The sequence below is a fragment of the Cynocephalus volans genome, chromosome 4 (genome assembly GCF_027409185.1).
Source record: "Cynocephalus volans isolate mCynVol1 chromosome 4, mCynVol1.pri, whole genome shotgun sequence".
Classification (NCBI taxonomy): Eukaryota; Metazoa; Chordata; class Mammalia; order Dermoptera; family Cynocephalidae; genus Cynocephalus; species Cynocephalus volans.
In genome coordinates, this window is record NC_084463.1 from 157,442,616 (window position 1) to 157,467,725 (window position 25,110).

General features: G+C 42.0%; 1 protein-coding gene across 1 annotated transcript; it reads left to right on the top strand.

Annotated features, from left to right (window-relative positions):
• The first annotated feature begins 21,432 nt into the window (after positions 1 to 21,432).
• LOC134377135 (secretoglobin family 1D member 2-like) lies at positions 21,433 to 24,754 on the top strand. The gene is made up of 3 exons (XM_063095753.1): positions 21,433 to 21,542; positions 23,237 to 23,424; positions 24,609 to 24,754. Exons 1-3 carry the CDS (start codon positions 21,488 to 21,490, stop codon positions 24,660 to 24,662), a joined length of 297 nt encoding a protein of 98 aa, XP_062951823.1. The 5' UTR covers positions 21,433 to 21,487; the 3' UTR covers positions 24,663 to 24,754.
• The last annotated feature ends 356 nt before the right edge of the window (positions 24,755 to 25,110 follow it).

Sequence of the window (25,110 nt, forward strand, 5' to 3'; positions counted from 1 at the left end):
GTTTGTCTGAGAAATATACTATTTGCCCTTCATTGCAGAGGATAGCCTTGCGGGGTAAAGTATTCATGGCTGGCAATCTCTGTCTTTTAGTATTTTGAATATATCATCCCATTCCTTTCTGGCTTTTAGGGTTTGTGATGAAAAGTCTGACGTTAGCCTTTTTGGGGATCCTTATAGGTGATTTGACACTTCTCTCTTGGATCTTTTAAGATTCTCTCTTTGTCTTTGAGTTTTGCCAGTTTGACTATAACATGTCTTGGAGAAGACCTTGTTGGGTTGACCTTTACGTTTGGGGATTTTTGAGGTTCCTGAATTTGAAGATCTATGTATTTTCCTATATATGGGAAGTTTTCTGCCACTATTTTGTTGAATAAGTTTTCAGTGCAATCTCCTTTTTCCTCCTCTTCTGGAATACCCATGACTTAGATATTTGAATGCCTAAGGGTGTCTGATATCTCTCTTAGATTTTCTTCAATGTTTTTAATTCTTTTTTCTTTCTTTCTTTCTTTCTTTTCTTTCTTTTTTTTTTGTTTGCCTGTGTTATTTCAAACAGCCCATCTTTAAGGTCAGAAGTTCTCTCCTCTGCTTCTGCCAGCCTGCTGGTTAAACTCTCTGTTGTGTTTTGTATTTTCTTGAATGAATTCTTCAGCTCAGCAAGGTCTGCTACATTCTTTTTCAGGGCATTGATTTCCTTGTACATTTCTTCTTTCTGGTTTTGTATACTTTTCCTCATTTAATCATGTTGTCTAGCTGACTTTTCTTGTATCACATTTAGTTTCCTTAGAATTATCACTCATAATTCCTTGTCAGGCTTTTCAAGGGCTTCTTGTTCTATAGGATCTAGAGCTTGAGAGTTATTACCCTTTGGTGGTGTACTTTCTTGATTTTTTATATTTCTGGTATCTTTCCTTTGATATTTAGTCATTGTGGCAGGGGATTTCACAGTCCACTGGTTAGACACTATTGTCTGGCTAGGAAGCTGCTGGGGCTGCCAATTTGGCACAGCTGCCTCAGTGTCTGATCAGTTGCCCACTGGTGCCTCAGGTGCATGGTCATTTCGGGTCTTGGGCCTCTCTGGGGAGGCACCTCTCTGGTCAGTGTGCACTCAGCCAGGCTGGGGATGGAGTGGGGCAGTGGTGGCGATGCCTAACTGCTGGGTTGTGCAGTGGCACCGCAGGGTGCGTGGTCTCCATGGATGTTGGGTCTCTCTGGCTGGGTGCCACTCTGATCAGTGCACACTAGGCAAGGCATTCAATCTGGCTATTACACTCTTGGGTATTTTCCAGGAGTTTTCATGTGCATGCTCACTCAATTGTTTGCTTTTCCTTCTCTCACACTCATTTTCTTTCTTTCTTTCAGTGGCAGGCTCTTTCAATGAGCTTGGGAGCAGGGTGACAGTGTTTAGGGTAGACACCACCTTTAGTATTACTTTTGGATTATCTGATAGGGTGGCCTGGTATTTGACCAAAGTGACGTGAGCAAGTATCCTCCTTTTTATTCAAGGGGGGGTTTACACTCAATGTGGTATGTGCACTGTTGTTAGTTGGTCGAAAGTGAACTTTTCAGCCTCCTATAGGAAGTCAAAGGTGGCAGCAACTGCTTGGAGACAAACTGGCCATCCCTGTGTTACTATGCTTAACTGTTTTGAAAAAGAGATGACAGGTCATCTCATGTGGCCCAAGTTCTGTGCCAAAACCCTAAGAATTACACCTTGCCTCTCATGTACATAGAGATTAAATGGTTTCCCTAAATCAGGAAGGCCAAGTACTAGGGCAGTTAAATGTTTTTCCTTCAAAGTTTGGAATACCTTCTGGGATCCTGCAGTCCCATTTCATAGCTCCTGATCATCCCCTTGTAAGGCCTTATCTACATGTTTAGCCATCAGACAAAAATTCAGAATTCATATATGGCAAAATCCTGCAATTCCTCGAAATCCTCATAATTATCTTTTTGTAGTAGGAACTGCCACACTGACTAGGGTTTCCCTTCCATCTTATAGTAGAGCTCTGTGGCCCTTGGACAGTTCAAATCCTAAATATTTTACTGACAGCTTAGTAATTTGAGCTTTCTTCTTGGATACTTTGTATCCTCTGTCTTCCAGACAATGAAACTCAAAATTGTGTTTTTGCTGGCTAGCCAACAACAATAACAACAACAACACAATGATGTTTTTGTTTGATGCTTCTTTGGTTTTGCTAGCAATGAGAATATCATGCACAGACTGAAATAAAACCACCTCATCTAAATTATATTCTCTCAAATCTCGGGACAGGGTGGCAACTGAAATTGTTGGAGCCAATTCTTCTCAGGCAGAACTCCAAAAATATTGTTGCTCTATATTAATTTCAGCATTGTCTCATTAAAAAGAAAATAGTTCCTGAAACTTAGGATCTAAAGGCATATAGTAAAAGGCATCCTTTTAGTCCAAGACTGTAACTGGCAAAGATATCTTGATAATGTAGGGAGCAAAGTATAAGGGCTTGGCACAACTGGATGGATATCCTACACAGTTTGATAAATGGCTCTTAGGTATGGTACATAGCAGTAGTCCCTACTCTTTTGTATTGGCAAAATAGGATTTAAAAAAAAAAAAACAGACTCAAAATTTATCAATCACAAAAGAAAAATATACATTACAAAAAATAGCTCGGTAACATTGCAGCTTTAACATTCAGGGTTTTTCAGGGGGGGTAGAGGGGGTTTTGTTCTTTTTATTTGCCACAAAACAGTCTTAATAAATTTTAGATATCTAATGTCATAGAATATATGTTCTCTGACCACAGTAACAGAAGGATATTTAGAAAATTCACAAGTGTGTGGAAAATAAAAAATGGGTAAAAAGAAAATCACTGGGAAACTAGACAGTACTCTAAGATAAAAATCAAATCATGACATAATATCAAAATTTATAGGATGATAGGATCATGCAGGGCTTAGGGGAAAATTTATACTTATAAACACCTATATTAAAAATAAGAAAAATCTGAAATCAGTAATGTGAACTTCAACCTTTAGAGAATATGAAAAGAAGAGCAAACTAAGCCCAAACCAAATATAAGTAGGAAATAACAAAGATTACAACAGAAATATATGAAATAGGGAAATAAAAAATAATAGACAAAATCAACAAAACCCTATGTTGGTTCTTTAAAGATATCAACAAAATTTGAAAAACCTTATCTGGACTAACCAAGAAAAAAAGAGAGAAGAATGAAATTAGTAAAACCAGAAAAAAAGCAAGTGCACTATTACATTGTTGTTATGGTTTTTTGTGGTGGTACGATTTAGTTTCTTTCTTTTACTTGTTTGCATTTTTGTTCTATCAGTGGGTTTTGTTCTTTCTTGGGTATTTGTGGTAATGATTGCCATTTTCCATATTCCAGATGTAAGACTTCCTTGAGGATTTCTTGTAGGGGTGGTCAGTTTATACTGAACTCCCACAGTTTTTGTTTGTGTGGAAAATACACTATTTTTCCCTGAGTTCTGAAGGATAGCCATGCTGGGTATAGTGTTCTTGGCTGGCAGTTTTTTCTTTTAGTATTTTGAATGTATTATCCCATTTTCTTCTTGACTGTAGAATTTCTGTTGAGTAGTATGCTGTTATTCTGACAGTGGCTCCCTTATAGGTGACTTGATGTTTTTCTCTTGCTTCTTTTAAGATTCTCTCTTTGTCTTCCAGCTTTCCCAGTTTGACCAAAATGTGTCTTGGACAGTATCTTTTTGGGTTGAATTTGTTTGGGGATCTTTGAGCCGCCTGGATCTGAAGGTCTATGTCACTCCCTATACCTGGGAAGTTTTCCATTATTATTTTTTTGCATAGGTTTTCCATGCCTTTTCTTTCTCCTCCTCTTCTGGAGCACCCTTGATTCAAATGTTTGCCTGCTTAAGGTTGTTGATAGCTCTCTTAGATTTTCCTCAGTTTAAAAATTCTTTTTTCCTCTTTTTTGTCCTCCTGAGTTATTTTGTAAAGACTATCTTCAAAATCAGAAATTCTTTCCTCCGCTTGTTCTAGCCTGCTGTTAAGCTATCAGTTGTGCTTTTTATTACATTGAATCCATGAGTTCTTCTACATTCTTTTTCAAGGTATTAATCTCTTTGTAAATTTCCTCCTTCATATCTTGGATTTTTTCCCCTCATTTCATTATGTTGTCAGACTTACTCTTGTCATATCTCACTGATTTTCCTTAAGATTGTTGCATAGAATTCCTACTCAGTCATTTCAAGAGTTTTCTGCTCTTAGAGAGTTTGGCATTTGTATTCTTTTGGTGGTGTCATATTTTCTTTGGATTTTATATTTCTATTATTTCTCCATTGATATCTGGTCATCTGGTAGTACAGTTCTTTCTTCTATTGCTCTGGAGTGGGCTATCAGGAGAGAGCATCCTCTTCTTTTTCCAATTTCTGCTGTTGACTCTTTTTGTGTCAATGTAGTTGAGTGTCCGTGTCTAGCAGGCTGACTGTACAGAGGCTGTGGCTACTGCTGTGGTGTTGAGCCACTTTTGTAGCATTTGTGGCTGTGGTAGTGGTTGTGCTGGACTATTCTTGTGGAAGTGGTGTTTTCAGCATGCTCTCTTGACTATTTCAAGTCAGGGGGGGCTGCCCTTGGCTCATGCCTATGACCCCAGGCATTGCTCTCTTTGCAAAATAGGAGTATCATATGCGGACTGGAAGGCCTGAATGAGCTGGTAATTACAAAAAGCAGCTATTGAAAACTTTTTATGTTCTTTGGCCTGTCTTTTCCATGGGTATTTTTTTAATTGAGAACTTTTACATTTGGTAAAAGGTTTACCTACACTGGAAGAGCCATCCAAATCGTCCAGGTCTACCATTCACCAATACTTCGGGTCTCAATTTTCATTGTATATCCTCAGGTATTGCCACTTGAGGTGTCTCTTTTAATTGTAACAATACAACTTGAAAGGTGCAGGTATGCTCAGGAGGTATTTGAACTTCTACTTTTCCTGGTGCAAAAACCATTTGTGTGTTTAACTTGGTTAACACATCCTGACATAACAGGGACACTGGGTATTCAGGAATATATAAAAAGCTGTGTATTAAATAAGTTTCCCCCAACTGACATTTCAAGAGTTGGAGGATAGACTTCTGAGAAACCTTTCCAGAGACTCCTGTGACTAGGGTAGTCTTGCATATAGGGGTCCTCATTTGGCATTTAAAATTTAATAAGTAGCTCAAGTGCTGGTTAGAAAATCAGCAATTCTTTTTCTCAGTCATTGATATCTGGGCTTCCCGATGGGAGATATCAATGGTTCTGATTAAATCGAAAAGAGCCACCAGGCCCCATGATTCTTGATCACTATCGGTGAAAGTGGCAGCTGGTAATCAGGTTTGGGATCATCCTTTGTCTCTTTCACCTTCCCTGATCTAATTTCAGGCACTAAGAAATATAAGGCATCAGTTTGAAAAGAGCCCCTATCAGAGCAAAATTCTGCTAAAATAGAAGCAAGAACAAATATCAAATTTATGTGAAGCTCTGGTGGAAGAATGGTGAAATTATTGATGCTTTATGCAAAGTTTATGGGGACCAAACCCCAAAGAAGTGGCAGTTTACAATTGAGTAACTCATTTTAAGAAGCGATGAGATGATGTTGAAGATGATGCCTGCAGTGGCAGACCACCCACATCAGTTTCTGTGGAAAAGATTGATGATTGATCTTGTACTTGCCTTGATTGAAGATGACTGGCCATTAACAGCAGAAATAACAGAAAATACCACAGACATCTTATTTGATTTAGCTTATACAATTCTGAAAAATTAAAGTTGGGTAAACATTCTCCTCAATGGGTGCCAAAACTACTGTGTCCAGAACAGCTGTAGATGAGAGCAGAGCTTCAATGGAAAATTTGAACAAGTAAGGTTAAGATTCTGAAGCATTTCCTTGAAGAATTATAATAGAAGATGAAATATGGCTTTATCAGTAAAATCCTCAAGGCAAAGTGCAATCACAGCTGTGGCCACCAAGAGGCATAAATGGCACAGGCAATGTTAAAGTGGGCTACTGCAGCGCAAAGGACATAGCAACAGTTTTTTAAGTTGTTCAAGGCATTTTCCTTGTTGACTTTTTGGAGGGCCAAAGAGCAATAACGTCTGCTTACTATAAGAGTGTTTTCAGAAAGTCAGCCAAAGCAGAAAAATGCACAGGAAAACTTCACCAGAGAGTCCTTCTCCACCACAACAATGCTCCTGCTCATTTCTCTCACCAAACAAAGGCAATGTTGTGACAGTTTTGAAGGGAAATTATAAAGCATCCACCTTAAAGTCCTGATTTGGCTCTTTCTGACTTATTTTTGTTTCCTAATCCTAGAAAGTCTTTAAAGGGCACCCATTTTCTTTAATAATAATGTTATACTGTAATGACAGGGTTAAATTCCCAGGACCCTCAATTCTTTAGGGCTGAACTACATGGCTGCTATCATTGCTTACAAAAGTGTCTTGAACTTGATGGAGGTTATGTTGAAAAATAAAGTTTATATTTTTAATTATTATCTCTTTTTTTTTTAAGATGACTGGTAAGCAGATCTTAACTCTTGACTTGGTGTTGTCAGCACCACGCTCTCTCAAGTGAGCTAGCCAGCCATACCTATATAGGGATCCAAACCCATGGCCTTGGTGTTCTCAGCACCACAGTCTCCCAAGTGAGCTATGGGCTGGCCCCTTAATTCGTATTTTTTAATTGCATTTTTCACAAAGTTTTTGAGGTCCCCTCATACAATGGTGGAACCGACATAGGATAACAGCTATAGACATTCCATTTCAGAAAGTAAAAAATGGAAGGTAAAATGATTTCCTGCTCCATGGTAGTTCAGAAATCCATCTGGATGAGTGTTAGGAATGTCTTCATTGGATTTCATTGCCTGGAGATAATTCTCGATGGCTCTGGGCTCTGCTACCTGGGCTCTTGTTTCTTCCCTCTGAGTCAGTCTTCCTTTTTCACAAAAGTTTGCACATCTTTGCAGCTGAGTGAGCATGTGTTATCAACCTGCTTTTTGCCATTTGAATTTGAGGGGTCCAACACCCTTCTTTACTTTGCACTTGCTCTATTCCTTGTGTTCTAAGCTGGCAGTGCTCCTGCATGTTATGTGTTAAGTTGTGTCCCCATAAAATTAGTATGTTGAAGTCCTAATGTCCAACACCTCAGGTTGTGATCTTTTAGGGAAGTTGGGTTGCTGCAAATGTGATTAGCAAAGTTAAGATGAGGTCATACTGGGGTAGAGCAGACCCCTAATTCAACATGTTCTATGAAAAGTTTGGACACAGATGAGTGCACCATGTCAACATGAAGACTGAGATCTACCAAGGAACACCAAACATTGCCAGCAAACCATCACAAGTGATAACACAGGCACGGAGTAGATTTTCCCTACAGCCCTCAGAAGGAACCAACCCCACCAACACCTTGATCTCAGATTTTTAACCTCCAGAATGCTGACAATATACCTGTCTGTCATTTAAGCCATCCAGATTGTGATACTTTGTTATGCAGCCTTAGCACACTAATGCACTGCTGAAAATAATTTTCTCAGGAATTTTGTGTATCTCCTGTGGATTCCTCTGGGGTTTACTCAGTTGGATAAAAGCCATGTTCACAGATATTTTTAGATAAACCTTTTTCTATCTTGGCCTTCTACTGAGGTGGCTGAGGACAATGCTCTTAACCTTCCTAGAGGCTCTAATTTGATTGAGAGGAAGAGGATCTTGAGCCTCATTTAATCATTTAATAGTTTAGTGACTGATTAATCTTTTGTTTTTTCTGAGGTTTTGGGAAAAGTTTTTGGAGTCACACCCTTGTCCTTCCTACAGGAGCATTTAATGACAATGATTCTCTTAATTTTAGCATATGTTCCATCTAGAAAGACTGGGAATTCTCAAACCTATCAGATTGTTGTTTCTTTTTGTTGAACACTTTTCCCCTGGTTTATCTCTTTCCTTTCAGTTTTTACTACAAGCAGCAAGAAGAAGCCAAAAAGCATCCTTAACAGTTGGCTTGGAAATCTCCTTAGCTATATATCCAGTTTTATAACTTATGAATTCTGCTTTCCATATAACCCAAGGAAGCAATTTTGAGAAAGTTTCCCCCCTAAATAAGAAAGGTTTCCTTGTGTCCATTTTCTAAACACATGCTTCTTCTTTCTTCTGAATTTTCAATACTACTGCCCCATGAGTCCAGTTTTTTGCTAACAGTCTACTGAAGGCAGTTTAGACTCTTTCATGAGCCTGTAGGTCTTTGCATTGTTCACCCGCTGCCTGGTTCCAAAGTCACTCCCACATTTAGGAATTTATACAGCAGCATCCTATGGTTAGGAGCAAAACCTGCTAATTGAACCCATCTTAATATCAGATATATTTTCAGTTTGAAAACTTTCATCTTTATTATTTCCCGTTATCTACCAGAATTCGTAATCCATCTGTTATCTCCTTAAATATATTAAACATAGTTTTAAAAAAAATCTCTGTGATCTTTCTGATTATTTGCAGTTTTTCCAGATCTGTTTTCAAATTTTGGTCATTTCTTATGCACATTTAAAATATTATCCTATTTCCCTCCTTACCTGCTTGTTTTCTTATTGTGTTCTGCATGATGCTTTGGCAAAAGTGCTGTGAAAGCAATCCAAGGTGGTGTCATCTTTCTCTGATTACATCCTCTTCTTAACCCAACTATGTGCACACCACAATGCCTGGAGATATTATGCTCTGTGCTCTTCAATCACATTTGTACTTAGCAGCAGTTCCTTACAGGGGACTTTCTTATTCTATTTCATTTTTATTTTTAAGTTTTTCTCTTGATCCAAAAGGAGGAAATTAGAAATGAACAACCCCTTAAGCATACTTTGGCCTCCCTTGGACTCCCATCTTAATTGACCAAATTTCCTTGAACTTGATGGCCTGTCATCCCCTCCTGCAGGATTACCAAATGCTCTCAGAGCACAACCAGTCCCAAATGTTGAGGGGTCAGCTGTCTATGTCTGTGTAGTACCTAGATATAAGCCTTCATGCTCTTGATAGTTCCCAGTATATTTTTTCTAGCTTTTCTAGTTGTCTTCTGCAGATTTTTGTCTGATATTTCTAGTTTGCAATTAACAGAGGCCTAAGGTAACTATTGTGGTATTTCTATGTTTTTCTCCTGCCTGTCTTTCTTTTGCCCTGAGTGCATGATTTTTGTCTATTTTTCCTCTATAAGTTGAATCTTACACATATTCCTGATATTTTCATGCACAGATTTCATAGTTGTTCGCTTTGTTTTATTTTTTTATTTTTTGGCTCCAAATTCCAGGGTTAACACCAGTCCACCGTTTATGATTATCAGTTATTATTGCTGTATTCAAGGCTCCTCCCAATGTACTTATTTATGTATTCCTTTGTATTTGCACTTTTCTTTCCCTTTCAATAAGATTATTAATGTATAACACTATTACTGATTCCAGAAGTGGGAAAGGACTGTGTCCATGTAGACCTATTCATGGAATTGATTATTGCTGTTTTCATTTTAATTCAAGGTCCAATGAAGGTCATTGGACAAAGAGGACAAGATAGCTCCGTAGTCTGTAGTCACAATTGCTGTGTCACATTAGTGGGCACTTAGGTCACCTCCTAGAATCTTGGTTCCTTTAGATTAAGATTCCTCCTTGATCAATGTGTATCCCCAACAGAAGGCACACTCTGCCTTCCATTATGTATCCCCACAAAAATTTATTTTGGAATTTATACGTTCCAGTGTATTTTTAAACATTCTATATGAATGACATTTGCTGAATTCTGTGCACTTCTGACCCTTACCTTAACTTACTCAGAACTTTGGCAGTGATCACTTGGCTGGGTTATGTCATAGTAATTGACTCCCCAAAAGGAAGGATTTGTAAACCAGTGTTCCAACTTTAACCTACAGGGAGAAATGGGAGTGCCAAGGTCAGAACATACATGTCCTCAGGGCAGCTCATTCTCTTCAATTCAGGGAAACTAACTTAGAAGCCCATTAAGTTCAGGAGCTAATTTATAGACTGCGGGCAGAGATAATGACATGACATTCAATAACATTAATTTGCTTAACAAATATATAACGAGCCCCTTACATGAACAAGCATAATGCTGGATTCTTTGGTGGCTACAGAGTTGAATGACTGAAACAGTTCATCCCTCTGGGTGTGGTTTTGATCCCTAGGAGTTATGGATCAGTTGATATAATGCTTTCTGGTCCCTTCCTCAGATTGAAAGAGGATGTGTATTTAGATACTGATAAGTTTTGTGACAAATAAATTCTTATCATTTCTGCTGTAATTGCTAACATTTCCCTCAGTAATTAGAAGAGCCCTGCTGTGGGGTTTTATACTTACATTTTTTATGCTGACTTCTTTTGTTTCAATGAGTAGGAAATTGCTTCAAAATTGGGGACATACAGAATAGTCACATTATTTTAATTTTCTTCATATTTTCTCTGTTTTTTAATCTACCTTCCTCCTTTGCCTCCAATCTTCGGAGGTTGGTGAGTCTCAGTCATGGCTGAGGATCTTCCAATTCCTGGACCATTGAAGTCCTCAGGATTGGCCACAGTTCCCTAAACCTGGGGAAGCACTCTGTCTTCAGGATGTTAAGAATGACCCCAGCCTGTCCTTTGTCCAAGCTAGAGGGGGTCATGCACACATTTGTCTATATGTGGGAACACGGCCGACATGTCAGAGATTGTTGGAATGAGGCAGCAGGGCTTTTAGACATGGTGTAAGTTTTCTCCCCCTCACTGGAGAAGGGTAGGTAGATTTTAATTTTTCCTTTGGTAAATCTCTGGCAGCCTATAATTACCAGTTACTGAACTTTAACTCAAAACAGTCTCCTTTACAGCTGGTGAGCAATTCACTAATTCCAGATTTTTATGAATTTCTGAATGCCAAATCTCTAAGGATTTCCTTTTTACAGTGTGTGGGACAATGTCCCCTGAGCCACCTTCTGTTCCAAACTGCTGCTATCTAAGCCCACAAGGATGGTCCTGTATGGATATATGAGGGTTCTTCAAAAGTTAGTGAAAAAATGTAATTAAAGATAATACATTCCCATACCAGCCAGCTGACAAATTTTTTTTTAAAAGACAGTATAAATCAAACATTTTAAAGATCCCACTTACATGTAAATCCAGAGTTTTCTGCCATGGCTGTACTCCTCTCTCTCTCTCAGGGTGCAGGCAGCACTTACACTATGTGTAGTTGTCACCATCCACCCTCCCTTGTGGGCTGAATCTTGTCTTCTGTGCTAATCCAGAGGCAGTTTCACAATCTTGGTTCACCTGGTTGCAGGCTCCACCATCTTCCCAGGAGTCATTCTGCTGAGTTCCCATCATGCAGTGCACTCAGGTCTTCCTCTGCATTGACCCTGTGCAGAATAGCTGGAGGTGGACTGTTATTTCAGCCTAGATGTTTTCTTATTTCTCTGTTCATCATGCCCTCCTTAAAGCCTCCTTTGGATGTCCAGATTGGTTTAGGTGCACATTTCCCACACTCCCACCTTCCTTAAACACATGTCTACCTAAGCCCTTGCTCATTGTACTGTAGTATTATATATATGTGTGTTTCTCCCCAATGAGATGGAAGATCCTTGAGTGCATGAATGGGTCTTTTTATTCTTTTAATTACCAAAGCCTAGCACAGGGATGGAACAGAGTAAAAGATGTCTGGTGAGTTTTTCTTAAATAAAACACAAGTATAAGGCTTGATCCTCTAGGTGGCACCATTTCCTGTAGAACCTGAAATCTCTCTGAACATTTGCCATGTACATTGGTTGGTAGGAGGAGCCCTTAAGTCTCATTCATGAATTCCTCGCACAAAGTGACCAAAATGAAATGAAATTTCACTTGCATTCACACTAGTTCAAAATGAATGACCAGTTTGCTTCTCTTGAAAAAAGTGTTCTGAATTACCTTAGCAGTTATATACAACGGCTGTCTCCTTGAATTTTTACACCCACAAGGTAAGAAATCCAGGAGAAAAGAAAGATAAGAGCAGGAGATAAGAAATCCATGGCAGCACAGGCTGATGAAATGGTGAGACAGACGCTGAGTAGAGCCTGGATTAAGGGTTGGCCATGTGGGCAGAGGGAATAACAGGGTTAGATATGGTCATGTTGGTGCTGTGTGGTGGTAAACAGAGGAGTGTTTGGAGGGTGATGCTGCAGAGGATGTGAAAATGACTCAACGTGCCTTGTTTGGAGAGAAATGAGGCTGCCTGGATGGTTCATGTTAAAGAGGTAACCTGAGTAAAGCTCAGTGCTGAGTGCCTTGCACAGATGCTATTATTTCATCTCCACCACTTTCACGTAATTCTGAAAGGGCAGTCTTCATTTACTGGGACTTAGAATGATTAAGAGACTCTTCCAAGCACATGTAGTGCATGTAACCTAGAGATGGAAAATTATATCCAAACCACAAATCCTTGATTTCATTAATTTGCCTCCCTGCCTTTTTCCTGCTGAGTTCAGGAAGGCATCAGGACAGCCTATTAGTGATGGCACAGACACAGACAAATATCAAATGAGATTATGGAAGCTGGACTAATTTTCTCTCTGAAACAATGTTGGGACATATTTCCCTGCCTTTGCTACAACTGTTTTTCTGGAATTATCTTAACACAAATCTGGGAAGCTTATGGTTTCTCTGTACAAAAGAAAATGTCAAGAGGAGATTTAGAGAGAGTTATAGTTACTTAAGAAAACTGTGTCCTTTGCCATCACAAGCCCATGATCATGACAATTATCTGTCAGTCAAAGCACCTGACCACAGTGGAAACCAACAACTAAATCACATCACTTGAGATCGGATCAAGACCAGAGATGGATCATGAATTAAGTCTCAGCCCATCCTCTTTAGATATCCCCACAAAATAACAGAAATGAAATTAAAACAACAAAAGATCAAAGCAGTAAATATAACAGTGTGTTAGAAGCAAGAAAGTGACAACATTTGTTTAGGAGTATTTAAGATTTCCTGGCAGATGGAGAGAAAATAGTGTGAAATCTACAGAGAAATAAGACTCGGAAAAACTGAAGTTCAAATATGTGCTGGAAAATTAAGCATTCAGAAGCAGGACCTTTATTCACAAAAAAAAAAAGGAAATGAGATTTAGGATAGCGCTTGGGTAGTTTTATCATTATTGACGCTGAACACAGGAAACAATGAGAGTGGAAATGCACAACCAGGTGACGACACTAGACCATCCCAATTCCCTCTGTCTTTCCTCAGTATGTGGTTTTGCACATGACACTTTCATTGTCCCTTTCAGTGCAAAGGACTGTTGGGGAACAGAGGTCTTTCTGGTCGGCAACAGCAAACTGTGAAATTAGGCAAAGTGAATAGTCTCAAGCCTCATAAGTGAGCATCAGCTCGGCAGTTGCTTGGTCCTTCACCAGTCCCAAGGTTATATGGTCTGCCAGCTCTGTGCAGTTCTACCAGAATTCTTAAAACAAAAACAAAACAAACCCAAAACTTTAACTAGTTTTGGGTGCCAAACATTGACCCTGTTCTATCCAGGCTAAGCATGAAAACAATGTGCTTGTTTTCACCATCCTAAGGTGCAACTGTGCACAATGAGGACAAATTGCCCCTGTTTGGGTGGTGCCTCTGACATGTCTTTGGCTTGCTGTCCTCAAGCCTCTGGTTCACAGTGTGGGGCAGATTTACACTGAGCTGCACACACCTCAAGCAAAACCCAACCAACCGTACTGACTGTGGGATGGTCAATAACAGGTGTTAGGATCTGGCCCATGTAGTTGCAGGACAGTTCATTGGATTCCTTTAAGCAAGATCAGTTCCCAAATAGAACAGAACCTCAGGTTGGTCCGGCAGCCTTGACTCCTTCTGAATGGGATCTGAGCATGGAATGAGAGTCCTTCACAGTTTTCTGTCTTCTACACGGTAGAAGAAAAATGCAGGAACACTACCTGGATCTCTCATGTACTCGTGATGCTTCCACAGGAGCAGAGTCCCACAGCTCACTGAATGTGGCCTGCAAGTTCATCATGACATAGGAAGGGCTTTAGGTCGCATAAGGCGCTTTCATTATAGTTTATTTCCTCCTTGATTTGCCTCTGGATTTGTATATGATCTTGGCAGGGCTCTGGAGGTTGCATATGATAAGCGGTTGTCACTGGGTGTTTAAGGTTTTGCATACCTGTTGGAAAATCTGTTCCATAAATTGGGACTTTTGCCCCGAGTCTTTGTTAAGTAGAATTGCTGAGATGAGTGTGTATTACTAAAGCACCCATAGTGACATGTCAACAGTAAGTGGAATTGCGTAAGTCTATGCAGGTGCTCACCTACTATATGTGTCGTTGCAGTGTTCCTGTGATTTCAGATTTAATTATAACTACAGAGGTCAGAATTTCACTACTGAAGCAAAATGTAGGGTAGCCATGCAGAGAGTGTACATGTTGTAGATAGATCACGGAGGGCCTCACTGATGGGAGAGGATGTATGAAGTCAATTCGCATGTGGATGAAGGTTCCCTAAACCCTAGGTTGTGTCCCAGGTGGCTCCCGGCCTGGCTTCCAGCATTTTGAACAGCACATGTAGAGCAGTGCACACAAGAAAAAGCTGTTATCCTGGAAAATTCAGGAGCAAACCAAGAATTTCTGATTTTTCCCTTCCTTCTTTGTAGAGTATGACACAGAAAAGGGATTTAAACATCACAGAACCATCTGGTCATGGTAAGGTTTGGTGAGCAAACCAACTTACAACTAAGAGTTTGCACAGGAAGCCTGAATAGGAGGAGTTTGTAACATCAGGTACGTTGGTGACTTGGGTGCCAACAGGGATTTGTGTAGTGTTGACTAACAACCAGGCATATCTATTTCTGTGTCAGATAATCATTAAATAAATGAAGTAAAATGTAAATGCTTCTATTAATGAACTGAAAGAAGCCTATTTTAATTTTATATATCCATAGGTAATATTACATATTGCTAAAAAGGAGAACATTTTTCAAATTGTTCATCTTATAGATGTAAGCTCTGAAAATACTTGTCACATCAATAGGCAGATGAGATAAGAATGTGATTTGTGGTAGTGATGTTACTCGATTATCTGAATTTCCCTGCACTATAGCCTAAAAATGACATAGTGATCTATCACTCAAAATTGCTTTTAATGATATAAGCCACTGGTAAATTAGTATCTCCTTTGGTTTTATTAAAAGTAGAAAATTAGATACCACTTGATATACAAAAATTTTGTGTACCACAAAGCAATACTTTGGGTGGTTTCTTTGAAATCCAGAGATGTCTAAGTGCAGAGTCCATGCTCTGTGTTAGGATTCTGATGGAGGACGGGTGTGCCTCTGTCTCAGGTAAAATGGAACAATAGTTATTGGGACAGGGGAGGTGGAAACAGGATCCAGTGGACCCACATGATGCACGTATGGTAGGGTGCATGGGGACGTGCGGATCTGCAAGTGGTCCCTGAAAACTTTCCACTCCCCAGGTGTGTGTTCATAAATTTGAACAGCAAGTCCCTAGAGAATCCCTGGATTGTAACCTCAGCCAAAGACCATGTATAAAGAGCACATCCTGTTCCTCTGGACAGGAGTTCAGAGACTTTGTGTTCCTTGGAGATAAATAATATCTGTCCACACTCAGCACTCACCCATATTATTAGTTCTCATCTTTACTGTTAAGAGTATTAAAAGCGCAATAACAGTAGACAATAAATCAACTTATCAAAAAGAAATGATCTCATCTCAAGTGTGAGAAATGTCAATGGAATCAGAGCCAGAATCTGAAGGACAGTTTGTTAATATTTAGGATAAATAAACATTTCTTGTTGACAGATTCAGTTAGATTCAGTTTGATATTTTACTTAGGGAATGAAGTGATTTATTTTGTTTGACTTTTTTCCCCCTGTTTTGTTACATAACCGTAATAATTGACATTTACTGACAGATACTGTGCTGAGTAATTTTCCTCTATTAATTCATTTATTTGTTACACAAGTCCTATGAAGTAGGCACTATTATTATCACCTTTATTTTGCAGTTGAGAAAACTGAGGCTGCAAGGCTAAGCGACTTGCTGAGGTCCCACAAGTAAAAAATGCCAGAGGTGAGCTTGAACCCAGGTGGTCTGTCCCGAATCAGTCTCCTCTCTACTGCTCTATGAATGAATGCCCTTAAATTTGAAAGATCCAAACAGCACTTTGGAATTCATAACAAAAACAAAGCACACAACTGTCCAGTTAGTGCTCTGAAGGGTAGCTTGAATTTGTAGAACAAGTTGCAAATAGTTGACATCTCTAAATTTTCCAATATTTGCTTCAGAACAAGATGTGTGCCTCCATTTACTTAGATTCTTTTTTATTTTGTGTGAATTTCATGTAATTTCAGGATTTTTTCCTTAAGGTTTTGCATTTCTCTAAATATATGTTTCAATACATTTTTTGTTGTTGCTTTGATACCATTCTCAATAATATAATTTTTCCATTGTGTTATACAATGGCAATAGCTGGTTTACAGGAAGAGATAGATTTTATATGGTGATCTTCTCTTCAGTTCAGCTGATGAACTCTTACGAGTTCCTGTAGTTTTTCAGTACATTGTGTTAGATTTCCTTCATAGATAAGTAACTGTAAAAACTGGCTGATTTATGGATTCATTTTTTGATATAGATTTTGGCCATTATTTATAAAAAATATTAACACCATTTTCCCCTCTATATTTTTAAGTTAGATTTTTGATTGAATAGTACTAATTATGTATAGTTATGGGCACATGTGGTATTTTGATACAGGTTTACAATGCAGAATGATTAAAGCAGGCTAATTAACAAAACTATCACTTCACATAATTATTTTTTGTAGTGAAAACATTCATAATCCACTTTTAGGAGTTTTGAAATATACAATGCACTATAATTTACTATAGTCACTATTCTTTGCAATAGATAACTAAAACTTATTTCTACTAACTGAAACTTTGTAGTCTTTCACCAACATCTTCCTTCCTTCCATTTTATAAAATAGATGTTGTTTTTCCGAGCAGTTTCAGGCTTATAGCAAAATTGAGCAGAACATATGGAGTTCCCACATAGCCCCTACTGCATGTGCCCCCAGCCTCCCCGCTGTTGACATTTCACACTGGAGTGGGACATTTGTTACAGTTGATGAACCTACACCAACTCGTTACTATCACCTAACGTCCACCATTTATATTAGGGTTCACTCTTAGTGTGGCACATTCTGTGGGTTTCACCAACATGTAATCACATGTATCCACCATTATAACATCGTAGAGTAGTTTCACTGCCCTGTGAACCCTCTGTGCTCTGCCTATTCATCCCTCCTCCTCCCAACCTCTGGTGACCAGTGACCTTTTTGCTGTCTCCATAATTTTGCCTATTCCAGCGTGTCATCATTGAAATTCTATGGTATGTAGCCATTTCAGATTGACTTTCTTTCCTCAGTAATATGCATTTAAGCTTCCTCCATGTCTTTTCATGGTGTGAAAGCTCGTTCTGTCACTGAATAATATTCCATTGTCTAAATGTGCAGTTTTTTCATTCATTCACCTGCTGAAGGACATCTTGGTTGCTTCCAACTTTTGGCAAGTCTGAATAAAGCTGCTATAAACATCCATGTGCAGGATTTTGTCTGGACATAAGTTTTCAACTCATGTGTGTATAGACCAAGGAATGCACTTGCTAGATGGTTTAGTGAGAAGATCATTAGTTTTGTAATAAACTGCCAACCTGCCTTCCACTGTGGCTGTCCCACTTTGCATCCCAGCAGCAATGATGAGTGTTTCCTGTTGCTCCACGGGCTGCCAACATTGGGTGCTGTCAGTAGGTGATCTCTTTTACAAATAGGAAAGGAAGAAAAAAGAAAGGAAAAAGGCGAAGTGAAGAGCTAGTGTAAAGCATCATCAAATAGAAGGATTCATCTGAGATGGAAACTGAAATGCACGGAGCAGCTGAGACAGAACGTAACCTGCATGCACCTCCAGCCCATCTAAGTCACCACCAGCAGATGTACCCACTGAAAGTTCCCCCTTGTTGCTTCACACGTCACAAAGTTTCAAACTGTGTAACTTTAAGCAAGTTTCTTAATTCCTGTGAGTCAGTTGCCTCACTTGTAAAGTAAGAATTACTAGCTTATAGCTTATATGTTAGTAGCAAGGATTGAATGTGATACATTTTGTTTTCCATGGTGTCTGGCCATAGTAATAACCCCAAAACATAGCTACTCATTTTATTACCACCATTATTATTAGCTACACATTTTTTGACTCATAGGACCTGTGTGGAGGGTGACACTTGCATGTTTTCAGATATAAATGGCTCATTATTGTTTTCACGATTTTCATTGAACATTCTATTCTCTTCTCCCTCCACCTGGAAGCCCTCTATTCTACTTTCTGTTTATATGAATTTGACTGCTATAGTTGCCTCCTATAAGTGGAATCAGACCCTACTTGTCTTTCTGTGACTGGTAATTTCACTCAGTAAAATGTCCTCAAGGTTCATCCACTTTGTAGCATGTGGTAGGACTTCTTTCCTTCTTAAGGCTGAATGATATTCCATTGTATGTTTAATCCACGTTTTGTTTGTTCATTCGTGTGTCAGTGGACATTCAGGTTGTTTCCACCTCTTGGCGTTCGTAAAGAGTGCTTCTCTGAACATAGGTTTGCAAATGTCTCCTCTACACCCTGTCTGTGCTTCTTTTGGATGTATCCCCAGAAGTGGAGTGGCTTGATCATATGGTAACTAACTCTACTTTTAATTTTTGTGGAAGCTGCATATTGTGTTCCTCAGCAGCTGCACTTTTCACCACCAGCAATACACAAGGTTTCCCGTTTCTCCATGTTATAGCCAAAACTTGTTCTTTTGGTTTTTGGCAGTGGCCATGCTAATGGGTGTGAAGAGACCATGTGATTCTGACTCGAGATCTGAAATCCAGCAATAGGCACTGGGACAAAAATCCTGGCGGTGTCTCAGCTCTCCCACCCATTCTGCCACTATATCACACCGAGCTCAATGGAAACACTTTGTGGTTTGTCCCGTCCTAATCCATAGCCCCAAAGCCTTCCCTAGTCCACCATGTCCCTTTATGTTCCAGGCTAACCGGGCACCTGATGTGCCTCGGCCAGCCCTGTGGTTGACACTGTCTCACCTTCCCTCATGCCGGTCTGTCAGGCTCCCTACCCCCAACTTTTCTGATTCTACATTTTAACTGATTCTACATTTGTAGAGCTGCAACCCAAGAGCTGCTGTCAAGGAGAGGTGCAGGGTGCCAGCCAATCCTACACGTGGGAGCACTGACCAGGGCACTGGGGTCAGGGACCAGACTCCCCCAGATGGAAAGATCTAAAGCCAGTGAGGAAAGGAGTAGAGCAGCCATAAACAGTGCCACCTATGAAAACTAAAAAATCCTGAGCAGGGGTGCACAGCTCCAGGAACAGTAAAGACATTGGGACTGATCCTCTCTGAGAGAGGCACGTCTTCCCTAGTGGAATATATAGCTGATGTCCGAGCCTGCGCCAGCACAAGCTCTGCTCCACTGAGGTGCAGAATTCCTCATGGCTCAGCTTCTGTGACAAAGGTCTGACTACCTAGTTCATGTCCGTGGGTCCGTAGACTCAGAGACCATAGCTGGGATTCCCCCATTCACTTCAGATGGAGGGAGTGTGCCTAGATTTCCTTATAATCTGAGAAAAATTGCTGATTTCTTGACTTTGGCTGTGCTCTAAACTAGGGATGGGTGGCAGTCTACGACATGTTTGACAATGACAATGAGCACCAGATAATATTACTGATATTTATTGAGTTTCGTATGAGGCTGAAGTAAATTTTATACATACACAAAGAGACACTCATTTAATCATTATATCAACCCGATGATCTAGGCTCTATTATTAGCCTCCTTTTACAGATGAGAAAACTGGGTTTACATAACCTGAGTAATTTTTCTAAGGTCCAATAGCCCATAAACGTGGTCAGAACTCTGCCATGGGCTTCACCCCTGTACCCCCGTCCCTGGCGGTGGAGGCAGAGCTGGCTCCAGAGACCCCCCACCATGCTGTGTGATGGAAGAGGGAACCACCGCTGTCCTCCACTGGGACCCAAAGAAACCTGCCACTGTCCTTTGTTAACAAAGGTGTTTCTCAGTGGTGCTCAGGCCTGCTGTCCAGCGGAATCACCAGAGGAGATTTAATTAGTTCAAGTGACTGGGCCCCGCTCTACACCTACTGAATCAAAACCTCCCGAGAAGAGGGTGTGAGAAATTGTGCATTTTAAAAGATCCCAAGTCGTTTGACTGTACAGCAGACACTGAAAACCTCTGGCCTGGGCTTGACTCCTCTCACATATACTTTAATTTAGTGGGAAATGTCTGCTGATAGAAGACTCTTCCTCCTCACGTGGAGCGTGACGTCGCGGCATGGAAGGGCAGGTGGGGAGTGTGTCGCTTTGTCTGGGGGCTGCCTTCACCTCCCACTAGAAGAGAGATTGGCCCGGGCTGCAGAGTGAGGTCGGAAGTGAGAGATGTGTCCTCCAGGGACAAGGGGAAGCCAGCGCCTCCCTGTCCATCTCTCTTCATTACCATCTTCCTGTGCTGTCCTAGAGCAAAGGAGCCATTAACACCTCTGATGCTTGCTCGGCTCCTGGCACCCCAGGAGCTTCTTGGGATAAAAGAGTGGGGGTCACTTAATCATGACATCAGCCCTGTGGTGACATGGGGGGGGCTGGTCGGCACAGGAGGCTTGCTCTTCATGGACAGGAAATTGGAACCTCAGCTCTGTTGACAACTCCACCCATAAACAGGGACTCTGGCCGTGGAGTGAGGCCAGGCAGAGAGCAGGTGGAGCAGTTGCTTTCCCCAAGGAAATTCTCCAAAGGTGGCATGTGCTCAACAGTGTTGTAAGGGGCCCTTGGGATAAAATGGTGGTGATGGAGGGGGACGTTCTTGTTCAGACTTGATCAATGTGTGATGGAAACACTCCTGGTCGGCTGTCAGAACAGCAGAGGGGGGTCAAAGTGGGCTCCTTATGAGGCTGCTGTCCCCTAACCAAAGACAGTCCCCACCTTCTGTATCCGTGGGATCTTTCCTCCCCATGTTAGAACTCACCTGAGCCTCTGCCTTAACAGGAAGAACAAGGACAGAACCATCAGAAGCTCAGAAGCAAACCGAGCATCCAGGAAACACATCCGGAGGCACCTGAGTGCTGCCCTGGAGGACGGAGCAGTGCTCCCTCAGGGCTGCTCCCCTGTGCCTGGCCCCAGTCAGATGCAGAGAGGTGTGGGGACATGGCCCTGATGGATGACATCAGCCTCACTGGGGAAGGGAGGGCTGGAAGCCAGGCCTTGTGACCTGTCACATGTCTGTGTGGGCAGGACCAGCGAGACTCGCCAGGTACAAATAGCCCTGGGCTCCATGGGATGCCAGGCTCCTGCAGTCACCTCCAAATCCCTCCTGCTTTGCTAAAGCTGAAAGCTCAGAGCAAAGTAAACCACCATGAGGCTGCCTGTGTGTCTCCTGTTGGTCACTCTGGCCCTGTGCTGCTATGAAGGTGAGTGTCATTTGTAATCAGTCTGGCACCCACCCCTGGTAAGTCCCCTTCCGTGAACACCAGGTAAGCCTCCTTAGGTTGGAGTTGAGGTACGGAATAAGTCAAAATTTGAACCTTTCCCTGAGCTTGTTGAACTAGCTCCCCAAAGCCCAGAGCTCATTTTATCAATTTCCCAGCACCCAGGAACTTTTATAAGAAGAGTACTGAGTACACAGCTTGGGAATTCTGCCTGCGGCTTCCTTCCTTCACTGAGATCCATGTTTCTGATGCTGCCGGATGTAATGGGAAGTCAGGGTGTGAATCTGGGCCCTGCCACTTCCCAGCCCTTTGACCTTGGGCCAAACGCTTCATCTCTCTGAGCCTCGTCTTACCACTGGTGCCCACAGCTACCACCGAGAGTGGCCGTGAGCACGCAGTGAGATGAAGTACATCAGGAGCCCAGCCGTAGATATGAATCCAAGAGCTGAGGATAACAGACTTTCTCCTCCCCGGAGTCCTTAGGTGCCAGTTAAGCCCACGGCCTCTTAACTCATAAGTTCAGATCACAAAATGTTACAACTGGAAAGATCTTAGGAGAGGTCCCAGTTCGAGAAGAGCCAGTGCTCTCTGAACCTGATGAATAAACCTCCAAATGGGCTCTGGGAATAAGCAGCACTTGATATACCTAGGAGTCCTACTGGTTTCCTGGGAGTCACCACCAAGCTTAGCAGGACTAATACGATCATCAGAGCTATAGATTCTGTTTTTGTCTCACATTAATTCTAGCCAACCTGTCAACACTTTGCATGTCTTCATGCCCCGGGTGCCGATCCAGCCTGTCTGAGTTTTCCTTTTCCTCTTCCTTTCTGAACTTCCTCCTCTTTTCCTCTGATCCTTTCCTCTCCGAATTCTCCCCAGAATCTGATGTTGTCTGACCAGGACTCACCTTGGAGCCTAGAAGGACACTTCCTGGGTGCAGGGTGGTTGCAAAAGACTTGGAGAGATGAGGAATCCAGACCAGGAAGAGTCGTCACCCAGGTCTCAGCACAATCCCTACAGGGGCAGGAAGGAGGTTCAGTTCTCTCTTCTCACCTTCTGTCAGGATTCTGGACATCACAGAAGAAAGAGAGAGCCAAAGAAATGATGTAAAAAAGGTTCACATGTGCTAAAACTGGTCATCTCTCTTTCTTTCTATTTTTAGCCTTTTACTTCTGTCTGCTTCTGATGGCAAATATCCTAATTCCTCCAGTCTAATCTCAAAATATCACCTTACAACATGTTAATATAATTTTATTTATTCTTCTCTAGATTGACTCTTTCTTCTCTGATCTCTGGTAAGATTCTTACTCTACCTTTCACCTGAAAATGTGATTACTGAAAACCTCCTCTTCACCAACATTGAAAAAGGTGTCACAATTAATTTTTTCAAATCTAGAAAAGAGAATTGCAGCAAACAGAGAAGCACTGGAAAGTGGCCGATGAGCCTTAAAAAAAAAAAGCGAAAGAGGGAGCAGGTAACCAGTTTTCCTGTCCTGGCTCTGCCCTGTGCTGTGTCATCTGGAGGAAGTCACAACTTCCAGGATCTTACATTGTCATCGGCATGATTACAGGAGGGGAACGTAAAACCCCCAGATCCTGTCCTGTTCTGACATCAGGGAGCCATGGGAAAAATCGAGTTTCTGTGCATAAACTGTACTTTTTTCCTTCTGCTCCAGCCAATGCGGTGCCCTGTCTATCCCTGGTGAATGAACTGGGGACCTTCTTGATTGGTTCTGACACTGCGATGAAGATACAACTTGCCAAATATAATGCACCAGAGGAGGAAGTGGCAGCAAAGTTGCAAGTGAAGAAATGCACAGACGAGATGCCCTCAGAGGACAAAAAGCAAATTCTAAAAATAATGGTAATTTCTTTCTTCTTTATGCATAGAGGCTTCTGTTCAGCTGCACAGTCAGGTATGAGGTCGGCTCGCTGCTCTGTGAGGGTCACAGCTGGTGGCACCTGCCCTGCTGCTCACCTCTGATGGGGTGACCCAGGGTCTCAGGGTGGATGCTACATGACAGCTGCTGAATTAAACCCAGAGGCACACAGCATCCTGGGCACGCTCCTCCTTCGCAGGTCACCTCCCTGTATAACATGGTCCCTAGGGTGTCCTGAGAAGGACATCTGGGTCCCAATGCAGGGGACTTGGGGTCAAGCACTACTGTCTCCTGACTGGGTGCTGTCCCGAGGGCAACTGACATCACCCAGTGGGACGCAGGCACCGTGGAGGTCATGGGCTGTGGGGACAGTTGAACAGGGAGATGCAGGGAGGAGGGAACTAGAGCGGCCCCTGTGTGCACAGCGGTGGCTGGCTGGGTTCCCTGCAGCTTCTGCAGGGCCAGGAGCCCACTCCAGCCCTTATGCCCACTCTCCCCACCTTCCCACACGCCTCTTCCTCACCATGACAGGGGACGGACCTCGCTGCTTTGCCTCCTGCAGTCCCATGGAAGTGGGAACACTTGCCTTACGTCTTATCAAGTAATGAGAGGTTGTAAAGGGCTCTCCCAGCTCATCTACCTCTGGGTTTAGGTCGTGAGGTTCAGCTGCAAATGCCCAAAGAAGCTGCGGTCTCCGAGCTGAGAAGAGCCGGGGCCGTGAGGCAGAATTCCCACACTGGGAGGCTGGGGGTCTCCCGACAGCCATGCTGCCCGGAGTCCCCTCCCAGCCCCGCCCAGTCTCTCAGCCCTGGGTCCCCCACTGCAGGGGACAAGCAGAGTCCACTGTGCTGGGACCTCAGAGAAAATGACTGCTGGGTGCTCTGTCCCCTCCTCACCCTCCCCTCCTTTAGCGACCTGAGTCACAGTCCTGGGTCACTCAGGGCTTGTTTGCCTGACTGAGGAAAGGCTGCTCCCTGATGCGCATGGGGGGTCATCACTGTGTCAGGTCAGGGCTCCAGCTTCCACGACACTGGCTTCCTGCCTTCTGTGCTTCCAAGGTGCCTTTTGCTCTAGAAATCCCGCTGACAGCTTAGGTGTGAATGACAGTCTGAGTTAACCTCATCTCCATTAATAGGGTCACTGATCTTATTTTATTTTTCTATTTTAGGCTCAAATACTCATCCAGTGTGGTGCCAATGATTTAAATAGTATTATTTCCTAAATTATCGGAATCTGACACCAGTCACCTACTCCCCTTGAAAATGTGAAGGTTTCAACATTTGGCTTCAATAAATGTCCTGCCCTGCACTTGTCCACATGTCTTGTTATTTTCCTACAGTCTCAGGCCTTGTCTCAAGGAAGACTTTAATCATGAATTGGCCTTTTGGTGCTGTCATAGTGAATCCCAGAGAACCAACGTCCTGTCACCAGTGCTGACCTGAGGTTCAGGCATCACAAAAGTCAGTGTCTCGTCAGGATCACCCAGCACTACTCCACAGATTTCCCATTCATACTGTCATGAGAGAAAGTGACTCTTCCGGGTGACCAGCAGCTACAATGTCCTGTTGGTCTTGTCCCAAGGGATCCCCCAGCCCAGCCGCTGGCCAGTGCCATGGTCCACACCTGCAGCAGCTCTGGTTGGTGCCCCTCCTCACCACACTTCACCTGCT